This window comes from Argopecten irradians, chromosome 2 (assembly GCF_041381155.1).
Source record: "Argopecten irradians isolate NY chromosome 2, Ai_NY, whole genome shotgun sequence".
Taxonomy (NCBI): Eukaryota; Metazoa; Mollusca; class Bivalvia; order Pectinida; family Pectinidae; genus Argopecten; species Argopecten irradians.
In genome coordinates, this window is record NC_091135.1 from 339,140 (window position 1) to 352,196 (window position 13,057).

The following is a 13,057-nucleotide window of genomic DNA, read 5'->3' on the forward strand; positions in this document are numbered from 1 at the left end:
TCCATTCATATGTATTATATGTAGGGTAATACTAAATTCAGGATAAAAATAACGAGACGTACTAAATTTAGGAAAAAATAACGGGGCATACTAAATACAGAATAAAATAATGGGTCATACACAGGAAAAAATGCATACACGTTTTACGTACGTTATAAAACGCATGTAAAACGCATGTTGAGGACCACGCATGTAAAACGTACGTACGAAACGTATGTACATGTGTTAAACATGCGTAATACGCATGGTAAACAGACGTAAAACGTAAACGCATGTGAAACGGACGTATCAAAACATGTGTTAACGTTATACATACGTTTGATCCTATTACAAAATCCACTTTTTTTGTTTTTATGTACATTTACATTGTCTTTGAAGTTCCACCATATATTTGTCATTTTCAAAAGTAAAGTTTAATTCCATTTTATTTGTATTTTCGGTTCCTGTCCAATGACTGATATTTTTTTCATACATAGTACATGTATGTTGTTTGTTTGTTTGTTTGATTAATTAACGTCCTATCAACAGCTATGGTCATGTAAGGACGGTCTCCCATGTATGCGGTGTGTTGCGTGTATGTTGTGCGAGGTGCGTGTTTTGGGAGACTGCGGTATATTCATGTTGTGTCTTCTTGTATAGTGGAACTGTTGCCCTTTTTATAGTGCTATATCACTGAAGCATGCCGCCGAAGACACCAAGCAACACACCCCACCCGGTCACATTATACTGACAACGGGCGAAGCAGTCGTCCCACTCCCTGTTTGCTGAGCGCTAAGCAGGAGCAGAAACTACCACTTTTATAGACTTTGGTGTGTCTCGGCCAGGGGACAGAACCCAGAGCCTTCCTCACAGGGGCGAACGCTCAACCCAAGGCCAAAAGTGAGGCGGTGCCAAGGGAGGCATTAGGAAAGATAAAGTTAGTTAGGAAGAAGAGAAAAGATAAGATCCTAAATTTAGTCGCCTTTTACGATCATATCAATAGGGGCAGCAGGTACAATTCTAACGCCCTACCTGCAGGGCATGTATGTTGTATTTACAAACGAGTGACTACATTGATAAATTTCATAATCTTAAGATGATTTTATTTTTCCTACATCAATTTGTCCTTAACGTCACTTTATCACTTACATTTTAAAGGCTAAAATCTTTACTGAAGTCGTTTGAAATAAAGCGCTGGTCAGCTGATATTGATCATATGTATTCAGAGCATTAGTCTTCAAAACTGTTAAAATTTAAACTTAAAAATACGGAATCCACATTAGCGGTTTTGTTTCTGTTGACAATCAGTAGATGTACATGTAATTGTAGACCTACATGTATCTATTCTATCATGAGGCTAATATGAGGTTCACTACACAATGTAAGTTGGTAGAAGACATATATAGATAAAATGAAACCAAACCATAGAGGCTATCAAACATGTATTTGCATATTGGAGTATCATTAAAAAAAAAAAAAAAAAAAAAAAAAAAAAAAACATTGCAGGTCTTCAATAACATTGATAAAACTAATGTTTTACGTGTAACTAGTAGGGTTATTTTAACAGACGTCCGTTTTACATGTGGTGGAAAACAAACGTACGTAAAACATATGTTAAACATACGTTTAACGCATGTTTTGTTCAAACGTACATTTTACGCATGGTGGCCAAAACATACGTAAAACGCATGTTTAAACATACCGTTTTAACGCATGTTTTTTCAAACCTGAACGTATGTAAAACATGCGTTGCACTTCATGCTGTGTACTATAATACTGAAAGCATAATACACTAATTAACGTTAGTTCTATATCAATTAGTGAATTTTGAGATTACATTTTATACATTTTATCTATTATCAAATTTAAAAAAAATACACTCAACTAACCTTGTTTCAATAGGGATAAGTTATCTCACGTGATATGAAATTCTGATACGATATCTCGTCCAAAACAGTAGACATATTACTATATATACTAATTACAGTAAGTGCGATACACTTCACAATAATACTAGACATATTGAAATATACATGATAATAGTAGCATACTGCTAGGGATAGATGATGCATACATTTACCAAAGATGCTGATATATGTAAAAAGTATATACATGTACTATATTCTCTAATATCTTGCATGGCATTTCACGCGCGCAGATTAATTTGTGTTAGAATGGAGCTCGGGACAACTACAATGTGCATAGATGTACCATATTCGCCGTAATTTGTGCCAAATTTAATAAAATTCAATCCCGCTCCATGCATACATGTATAATTCAATTTTGCCTGTTACGAGCATTTTCATTGGCTTCAAAATTTACTTTATCAACCAATAAAGGAAAAAATGACGTCGCCGTTTGTGACGTTGCTTCTGATTGGCTGAGATGACGGCGTAATGATTTCATAGACAAAATAGTCCCAAAATGAATTTGAGTATTGAAAAGATTATCTTTAGTAAATTGAATTATAAGGATTAATTTGAATAGATTGTTTACGTTATGGAGATATACATGTAACACAAAAATCTGAGAGAACTCTCATCATAAACCGCTCCGCTTCGCGATTTATTTAGAGTACACTCAGATTTTTGTGTTACATGTATATCTCCATAACATAAACAATCTATTCAAGTTAATCCTTAAATATATACTGTACTTGTATATATCATAGATTTCATAAAAATATATCGTTCACTCTGAGATAATTTAACAATTTAAATATGAACTTGATTTACATTGGAAGAAAAGCTGACTTTTATATGATTATAAATCCTGCCTATGTTTCATGTATGTTTTCAGAATAAATCTATGTATCTATAGGTAGCTCAGTTGGTAGAGCATTCGACTAGAATTCGGAGGGTCCGGGTTCGAATCCTTGGCTACATTTTCTCCTCTCCTGACCAATATATATAACGTCACACACTAATGCATGTGGATGAATATACATGCATGGCATTCAATGATTTAATCATAAGCTTTTAACAACAACAATTCTTTCTTTCTATAGATATATTTTTAATCAATTTGGTAACCAGCAAATACAATTTTTACAATACCATTCATCATTCTCATCTTATTTCATTCTCTCATAATTATGTCATTATATATATATTTTGTAATTCTAATACATTTAGCTATAGCCTACATATCGCCCTTTCTTATCACATTTAGATAGCAGGCTAATTTAAGCATGGACAAATTTTCAACACAATTAAAATTTTACCATTCAGCATTCCATTATCCTTTCATTCCATTATCCTTTCATTCCATAAGTGATTCTCTATCTTACCACATACATGTACCATGGGTATATAAAGAATTTACATTCAACATTCTTGAATTTCTTTCATTTTATACCGGTATTTCATTATCATTCATATGCAAAGTTTCTTATTTGTCATACATGTATTTACATAATTATTTTTCATTGTCACAGTAAAATATATTTTAGATGCAAGTGAACAGTTTAAGATCCCACTTCAACTACTTACCTGAACAGCAAAGATGATTGTGATAAAAATACAGTCCCTGAAAATGACAGACCTATAGCTATAGCCTGATACAACTTTTTATTTCTTTATAAATTACCTCCCCTTGTTTTTTTTTTTTTAATTTTGTTAAATTAATCAAAATGTATATTTCGAGGAAATTGTTAGTACTGGGTAACTCACGAAATGCACCATGCAGCTGCAAAGCGTGGCATTATCCCCCGCACTCCACAGTTGGAATAAAACCCACATACATCAAGGTTAAAGTAACAATGATTCAAGTATAACTCTAAATGTATGTGAATATTGCAAAACTTAAAAAAAATAACAGCAGTTAACAGCAAGAGATCACAGAGGGATCTTGGCGCCCAACAAAGAATGATCTATGTCTGACAATGGAAAGATGGATCTTTTCTCTGCTTTTCAAACTTCTACTAACAACTACACATAAAATTTGAGAGAGATCCTTTCATTACTTTCGGAGATATATCGCAGTAACAAACTTCAATTATCAAAATCCAAGATGGCTATGTGTCTGCCATCTTGTTCATCGATTGGTCCCAAAATGCAATATGCATAACTAGAGCCCTAGAGGAACATGCATATCAAATTTGAAAAAGATCCCTTTCTTACTTTCTGAGAAATGTTAAAGGGCCACTATCTTTCCGAAACGGCTTTTAATTTTTAAAATAGGAATGTAAAACGAGATCAATAATTTTGTAGAGTCGCAGAAGTTATTAACTATACGCTTACTAGCACACTTATCATCACCTTCAGAACTGTTTAATTAGAATAATTAAAATGTTAATTTTCATAACGCGGGTCGTTTTATGTTTCCCGCCGTCGTCCTAAATGCCGCGCGGTAGTTGACTATCACTGCGCCAGACGGCAAAACAGCGAAATGAATCTCCACTGTTATCGTACATTAGACAGGAAATCTTGCATATGTTTGGTGTTGTAACCTCATCTAAAGCCATCGATATATATTTTCTTTTGTTATTAATGTTTCAAAGAAACCTTTAAATTTTGCTCCGGAAAGGTAGTGGGCCTTTAACGGACGGAAGGAAGGACAGACATACCATGGACGAAAGGCGATTTGAATAGATAATCTGATGATGGTGGGCTAAAAAGAAACTGTAATTTGGTATTTTTGACTGAGTTTCCATGGTAACATTAACAAGAGGCCCATAACCTCTCCTTATTTTTTTAATTACTTTAAACTGTGGTATTATTTCCTAACCTGATGAAATCTCTCCAAGAATTATGTCCCCTTCACAAGTGTCTTCATTTTTAGAACAATGAATTGAAAGAGATGTACCCGTATCTTTTTTCACAGGATTTCCTAACGTGATTGGAGCAGTGGACGGAACTTTCATTCGGATTATAGCTCCTAAGACAAATGAAAATGACTTTGTTAACAGGAAAGGCTTTCACAGCCTTAATGTACAAGTAGGTACTAAAAAGTATAATTTATCGCCCTTGAAAAGTACATTTATTTTTAGGTTGCTATGGACATACATGTATAAAGCAGTACAAGTGTCCGATTAGGAATTCATGTGTCTGATCTTTGTGAATATTTTAATGATTCACTATTAACAGGTATTTCACAGCACCATGCTCTTGTAATTATTTGAATTACATATATTTTATAGATGATGTGTGATCATCGCCTCCGTATTACCAACTGCTATGCTGATTGGCCAGGTTCAGCACATGACCAACGCATTTTCAAGAACAGTCACTTAGGAAGAAACCTTGAGAATGGTAATAGAAATCAACAAATGTAAAACCAAACTAGAATTTGCATTGAATAATTTAACTGTTTTTTCACAAACACAGAATTTTGGTCATGGTCATTCATATAAACAAACTGGGTACCCCTTTATCTCAACGTGCTGCAGGTCTATTTCAGTCTGTAGGCCTTTCAATAGTTGACAAGCCTTTTGAAATTTTTAGGATTGTTGGCCCTTGTGACTTTGAATGAAGGTCAAGGTGATTCATATCAACAAACTTTAAAGCTATTTATGTCAGAATATTTACATTTACTTGTAACTTCTAACCAAGGCAAATTGAAGGATATGACGGTATAACCGACGCCCAAAACGTGACCTTTATGACGTCACTAATGTTGACGTGATGACGTCAACTGATCACCGTCAAAATAGCTGTTCCATTTTGTGGATTAAATCGTCGTTGATGGTCTAGCTTAAACAACGTAAATGCAGAGATCCTAAAATGAGTTGATAATGTAAATATAAGCATTAACCTATCTTCCTAAGGCATCTATAGTTTATATAGATGCCAGAGCTATGGAGACAATCATCTCATAATGCGCTAGCACGCATTATGAAGATTGTCTGCAAAGCTCTGGCATCTATATAGACCATAGATGCCATAGGAAGTTAGTTTAATGCTTAAATACTTAAGACTTAATATGTATGTATAATTTACCAATGAACTAAACTTCTTGTCATATGCATTAAATTTGGATTGTATGTTTTTAAAAACTTGTCTGTTTCAGGACAATATGATGGCATCATATTAGGGGATTCGGCATATCAGTGCACGACACACGTGATCTCACCATACATGGTAGCTGACACTGCATCCAAACTAAGATTAAATAATGCTCTGTGTAAAACAAGGGTTTTGATTGAACAGACGTATGGTGTTCTAAAAAGGCGATTTGCCTGTTTGGGATCATGTTTACGTGTTGCTCCAAAGAAGGCAGCACAGATTGTATTAGCATGTGCTGTGTTGCATAATATTGGTATAGAGCGAGGAGATATTGTCCACTTTGATGTAGATGGAATCGGGGAAGAAGGGGATTTTGATTTTGAAACTAATGAAGGAGAAGGTGGAAGGAGAGAATTCATACGGCGGACATACTTCCCATAAACTTGATAGCATGATTTTCAAATATGTCTATCTCAACTTTAACATTCAGGGCCCTGCATGTAGTTCAAAGAATAATTAGTTTAATCACATTATTAGTGAAATTTTCAATTCCCATTCACTGCAAAATTTGTTATCATATCTTCACTAAAATCTGCAAGAAAGTAAAGAAAAGCTTTTGAAGATTTCAATTCTAAATTATGTGATGTGTAAGAAGAGGAAACTATGGCTGAAGATTTTGGCACTCTTTAGTTGCCTATTGGAAAAAGAGATTGTTTAGTTTTCATTCTCAGCTGTCAGCAAAGCTGTTCTCTTTTTCCAATAGGCAACCTCAGCAGCTGTCTTGCTCTTTATGGCCTCAATTTCAGCCAATTTCAGTTTCCTCCTCTCCCACACCCTCTGCATATTGTATAATCTAGCTTCAGATTCAGCCCTTCTTTTTTCCGCTTCTTCTAATTCCTCATAACTGTTACTCCTTCTTTTTCTTTTACCGCTGGAAGATTTTGTCACTGGCTTGGTTGGCTGGTGTGTGGTTGGCTGGTGAGTACTACATGATGAGTCTGCAATTAGAATAACCGAAAGTAGCATTAATATGAAAAAAAAAAATCAGTGACAATCACAAAAAATATCATCAATACATTAAAAAATCAAAGTACTCAAAGTACCATATTTCCATTGTACTTTCAGTCTTCCCACGACGATTTGCAGTTAATGCAGTAATTAAAAAGTCACCATCTGATTGGTCCAGAGGAATATTATTCAATGAATAGGAAATTTATGAATGGAAGTTTATGGTTCAAGAGGTCACCACTAGATGTCATTACAGGGCAAGTCTTACACTTATAGTATACCAGATAACTACATGTATAATGCAAGCGCTACGCGTTGTATTAAAAATCAACTAGCTATATAGCCCAATAAGCCTTAATATGTGATTATTAGCCAACATGTATTTTTAAATGTCTTCAACTCTTTCCCGCCAAATTATTGGCTGCTCCATCAAATACCATTTTTTTTCACTATACAAACGTATAACTTTTATGTTCATTCTTCATTTTTCACACTTTATCCTCTAATAATGGGAATGCCTATATAAATGTTAATATACATGTATCGCACACCATTGGCTATGCTAAAACAACCAACAATGTATGTTACGCACCAATGCATGTCAAAAATATGACAACCAATGCTTAAATGAACACAAAGTTGTATATTCAATAATATTCATAAACACTCAAAACCCTACCATCAAACATGGCTGAAATAGCTGTATTGAAATTTTCGGACACTTCCGGCAACTCGAGAACTGTGCTCAGGGCCACAGATGTCTCAACTACTTCAGACAGATCTGGGTCTACAAAAAATTTGATTTATTAAGACATTACATATTTATGTGTAAGCAATACAGTCAGATGTTGGTATTGCTGACAAATTTTGAAATGATTTCGGTACATGTGAGCTAAAATTTTGGAAATACTATTGGGTATTAATTATAAGTGTTGATTTTTTTAAACAAAACATGTTGCTTATGTACAGTAAACATGTCATTTTGTATATCATTAAATAGTTCTTATCGATATACATGATAATTTTAAGTATATAAAGTCACTATATATAAATAATCCATGACAGGCTTTTGATGGGGGATACTTTTTTGATATGACACCGGACCCAATTCCCTCCATCCCTGGTCGCCCTTTCCAATGGTCAAGCAACAGCTGCTGGGATGTGGTTGGTGGAGCTGGACCCTCTCCCCCTCCTGTGACAGGTCTTTTTCTTGCATCCAAGTACTTCTTAACTAATAAATATAAAATACATGGTACGAGTTGGAGAAAACTGTGAAAATATTATATGTACATGTCTGGTACATGTAATCTGACATGGATTACTTATGTACATGTCTGGTACATGTGACATGGATTACTTATGTCATGTCTGGTACATGTAATCTGACATGGATTACTTATGACATCTGTGGTACATGTAGTCCGACATGGATTACTTATGTACATCTCTGGTACATGTAATCTGACATGGATTACTTATGTACATCTCTGGTACATGTAGTCTGACATGGATTACTGATGTACATGTCTGGTACATGTAATCTGACACGGATTACTTATGTACATCTCTGGTACATGTAATCTGACATGGATTACTTATGTACATCTCTGGTACATGTAATCTGACATGGATTACTTATGTACATCTCTGGTACATGTAGTCTGACATGGATTACTGATGTACATCTCTGGTACATGTAATCTGACATGGATTACTTATGTACATCTGTGGTACATGTAATCTGACATGGATTACTTATGTACATCTCTGGTACATGTAATCTGACATGGATTACTTATGTACATCTGTGGTACATGTAATCTGACATGGATTACTGATGTACATCTCTGGTACATGTAATCTGACATGGATTACTTATGTACATCTGTGGTACATGTAATCTGACATGGATTACTTATGTACATCTCTGGTACATGTAATCTGACATGGATTACTTATGTACATCTGTGGTACATGTAATCTGAAATGCATGACATGCATTTGTATGTATATGTCTGGTACATCTGGCATGTTTTAATTATTTATATCTGTTAGTGTTACATATATATTATTTGCTGAATATATACCTTGTTGTTTAACATTATCAAATAATTTCTTGACCTGTGGGACATCCCTCTTGCTGTTGGATTCTCTGTAAATAAACATCAAATCAGTGTATTATTGATCTGCTATAGTCGATCTTTATTTACACATGGAAAAGTTTTCTTATATCTTTTAAAAAGATGTTCATATTTACAGCATCTGTAGTTAAATGCTTCAACATAATAAACATATCTGTGATATTTAGTAATGGATATGTGTTAGTCTGCTTTTTTATCTCACAACAAATTTGTTAAAATATTAATTCAGGGCAAGAAACTTATTTTGAAAACCACTTGCCCGAATTTAATATTTCAGTCTTATTTTTTCCAAAAACAGGGTACACCGGGCAAGTTTACACCAATTTTCACTTGCCCGGGAGCATATTTAACTGGTCTCGGTCCATCGGAACTGGAATATTTCTTGCCCTTAAATATGTATGGTTTCTACTTACTTGATGAATTTTGATGATGAGGAGGAGGAGGAGGAGAAGGATGATGATGCTTAGACAGTGGTGATGATGACGATATGACCCAAATGATAAAGAAGAGTATGAAAAACCAACTCAAAACAATACTATTTTGCATGCATTGAAACTGAAAGCAAGGTGTGTTTCTTACTTACATGGAATGTATAACGATGACCATGACTACTGATGATTATGATGATGATGACTGTTTCCCATTGATGATAATATGATGATGAGTATAAAAACAATGAGGTAACAACTAATACAATATTCTAATAGATTACAGCACAGGGGCCCGTAACTACTGTATATAATATATATTTTCAGTCACTGGTTGCGTTATAAATATCCCAATACTGTATTGTTACGGGCCCGTGTGATCACAGTAGCCATTCAGCAAAAACTGTTCATGTGCAACCCATATATTGCTAACAAATCTACGCTTTCCTTTTGATATCAAAGTTTGAAATATTCAATGACAGCGGGGGATATCTTGAAATAATGACTTACTTGCATATTACCCGGAAATATGGTAATCCTCAGATTTCATGACATGTTTGACAAGCGTTTTCAAAAATCATCGTCTGCATCAAAGTAGGTCAAAGTATGCAAAATCATGGACAGTATACGGCAAGTTACTGATTGGGTATGGATGGACAGGATCGTAATAGAAAAAATAGTTTTCACCTGCTGCATACATCATATTTTATCACTTTTTGAACTAAATAAGTTTACGTATAGTTATCGAATTTCTGTAAGTTTTAGGTCGTCTGTATAGTGTACCTTTGTCTATTTTACCCCTGTCCATAGCCGAATCCTGTTTTCAGTGATACCCCCGGTCATTATTTTCGATAGGTGCGATGCTTCGGTCACAGGAACCCAAACTAACCATGCATTGACATAAAATAGATTTTGGTCGCTTTATCACAACTCTTTTGTACTAAGTTTTGGTTGAATTGGCTTGTTTTGCATTTCCTTTACATTTCAATTGTTCATTAATTACACTTACCGTTTTCTTTTATTGTCATACTAGATAATAATTCAATGCAGAAAAGATTTTTACATGACATTAATACATAAGCTTAATAATCTAGATATGTAGTTCAAAGCTTATCCTTTCTGTTGAATGTTCAGTCCTCCTAACTTACGCATTCAATGTATTTGTAATTTCGGCCCACACCGCTTCTCTGTCTTTGGCTGTTGTTTTCGCCCCCTTAAAATTCCCAAACAATTCCCCCTCCCTCTCCAATACGTTGGTGACAACGATAATCCGTTCAACCTCCGTCCAATTGGAGCCCCTGTCTCTCTTCTTCATTGAACAACTCATTTTGCAGATAAATATGGAGCGCGAAAGAGCAGACGACAAAATAGGTAAATACGTACCTCAGCGACGAAAGAGTTCCATTGTGACCGCTTATGGCATTGAAAATATCCGATTTTCGAAACGACGTCGCCGATTTTGCACCTAGCTCCTGACCGTGAACGTACTTAGCTAAGGAGCTCCTTAGTTAAGTTAAGGAATGTTCATGAAACGCATTTTATCGAAAATCTTAGTTAAGGAATTCCTTAAGAGATTTAAGTTAAGGAAGCATTTAAGTTAAGGAATGTTCATGAAACCGGGCGTTAGGTTATAGGGGCATGGCGTCAGGTAAAAAGGGCACGGCGCGGCGCCATGCTAATCGGGGCTGTGGGAAACACTAATTTAAGTCCCTTTTCTTAACATCTCTCTGAAGATTCTCAATGCCTATCTCAATGCCAGCCACTCGGTCTTGAATCTCCTCATTTCGTGATTTTACAAGTTGTTCAGCTTTTTCCATTACATTTCTCTTTATTTCTTCCTTCAGCTTCCTACATAACTTTTCTAAAGTATCTCCTATGGCTTGTCAACAATTTCCTGAATGTCTGATTTTTCACTAAGTTTATCCATGGAAACCTTGATGTCATTTATGTCTTCTCTTAGTTTACAAAGTTCTCTTTCTGCTGTAAGCCTCATCTGTTTCCCTCCATTGCTTTTCCTTGTATTAGTTTGTCATTTCAATTGTAGATATAAAGTCTAGTACTGGTGTATAGTGTATGATATGTATAGGTACAGGTAAGTCCCAACCAGGTAAATCCTTTGTGCAAGTGAGCAGATCTTAAATCATAGACCTCACTATATTATTAAAAAAAGATTGTTGTATAAATTTCAGAGTCTATATAAAAATCTTGCTGACATCGTCGTAGATGGGTGTCTTACAAACATGCTAATATATTTACACTTGCTAGGCTTGATCACTATACGTAAGTACTAGCCGATTTTGTTTACCATAACTGCATGGTAACATTGAACTTTGAAATTGTGGACCGGTAAATTTGTGGTTTAAAGGTTATAATATGGCAAGGTCTATATCAAGGATAAGTATTTCAAGGGTTTTGCATGTATGTTGCTACATATAACATTTAAATTTAATAAAATTGGTTCGTGGACAAATTTCCATTGTTCGTGAAAGAGGTCCTTTCATGAAGAAATTCTCAATATAACTTAAGGAGATGGCCAAAACTTGCAGAGCTTGCTAAAAGCCTGTGGACTTTTCAAATGCCATAGCAAAACAAAAATATTTCATAACAAAAAAAATAAAATAAAGAGCAATATTTTAATAATCAAGACACACCTATCTCAAAGCCAATAGGGTTGTCAAATTCCAAGAATTGGATACTTAGTTTGCAAGGCTGCTTTCGTCTGTGATTCTGACATCACTGCAAGGCTGCTTTCGTCTGTGATCCTGACATCACTGCAAGGCTGTCCTAATTATTTCTTTAAATCGCTCCTACTCATGAGCGACTAAGTGAATTGTTACCACATTTTCAAACATGGCCTTGGCCCTCAGGGTTCAGAGGGGGATGCTACAATATGTAGAGCAAATTATTATTTTTACTTTGCTGCAGGAATGAAATGTTTTGGTTTCTAACATTCTTGGGTGAAGTTGAATCAAGAAGCAGACGTTCTGAAGCACAATATGGAAAATATCAAATTATAGAAAAATATTTAATCCAATATGTAAATAAAACATATCCCACAGAGAAGAGACAAAAAGTATTGTCGAGTTACAGTGTTGATAAGTGTTATACCTTCCGGGCATTTCGTATACGATATCTAAATATATATATTAACTTTTCGATACGACACAACAAATTTTAATGAATTTGTACACCAACATAATTTTCCGTTCTATCCACTTATCATCTCCCTGATGCTATGTCAACGGAAGATGTTTTTGAGAAGAAAATATGTAATTGGTATAATTGGTATATATTGGATAGATCAGAGGATCTTTGACATTCCGCTAGGACTGGGTTTTGTCTTTATTGATATTTCACTGAAGTTCTTACCATTTAGTTCCCATCAGTAGCATTATTTATCAAACATAAAAACTCCAGAGACGAGATGGTAATCCGTTCTGGCGCCCCCGACATATAACAAAAACCCGGCCATTTGTTACCACCTTCATGAAAATAATTTTAAACTCGACACATTGAACATCACGACATAGGTCTAGTACTGCAAACATGGATACCG

At 34.9% G+C, this 13,057-nt stretch overlaps 1 protein-coding gene and 1 long non-coding RNA gene across 2 annotated transcripts; one reads left to right on the forward strand and one right to left on the reverse strand.

Annotated features, from left to right (window-relative positions):
• Window positions 1–3,653: 3,653 nt before the first annotated feature.
• On the forward strand, window positions 3,654–6,365 carry LOC138313042 (putative nuclease HARBI1). Its single transcript, XM_069253703.1, has 3 exons — window positions 3,654–3,700; window positions 4,778–4,953; window positions 5,989–6,365. Exons 1-3 carry the CDS (start codon window positions 3,654–3,656, stop codon window positions 6,363–6,365), a joined length of 600 nt encoding a protein of 199 aa, XP_069109804.1.
• A 1,640-nt stretch (window positions 6,366–8,005) lies between these two features.
• On the reverse strand, window positions 8,006–10,702 carry LOC138316846 (uncharacterized). Its single transcript, XR_011207662.1, has 3 exons — window positions 10,012–10,702; window positions 9,020–9,084; window positions 8,006–8,163 (listed from the first exon to the last, which is right to left on the reverse strand). It is a non-coding gene; the product is annotated as an uncharacterized lncRNA (long non-coding RNA).
• Window positions 10,703–13,057: the final 2,355 nt, after the last annotated feature.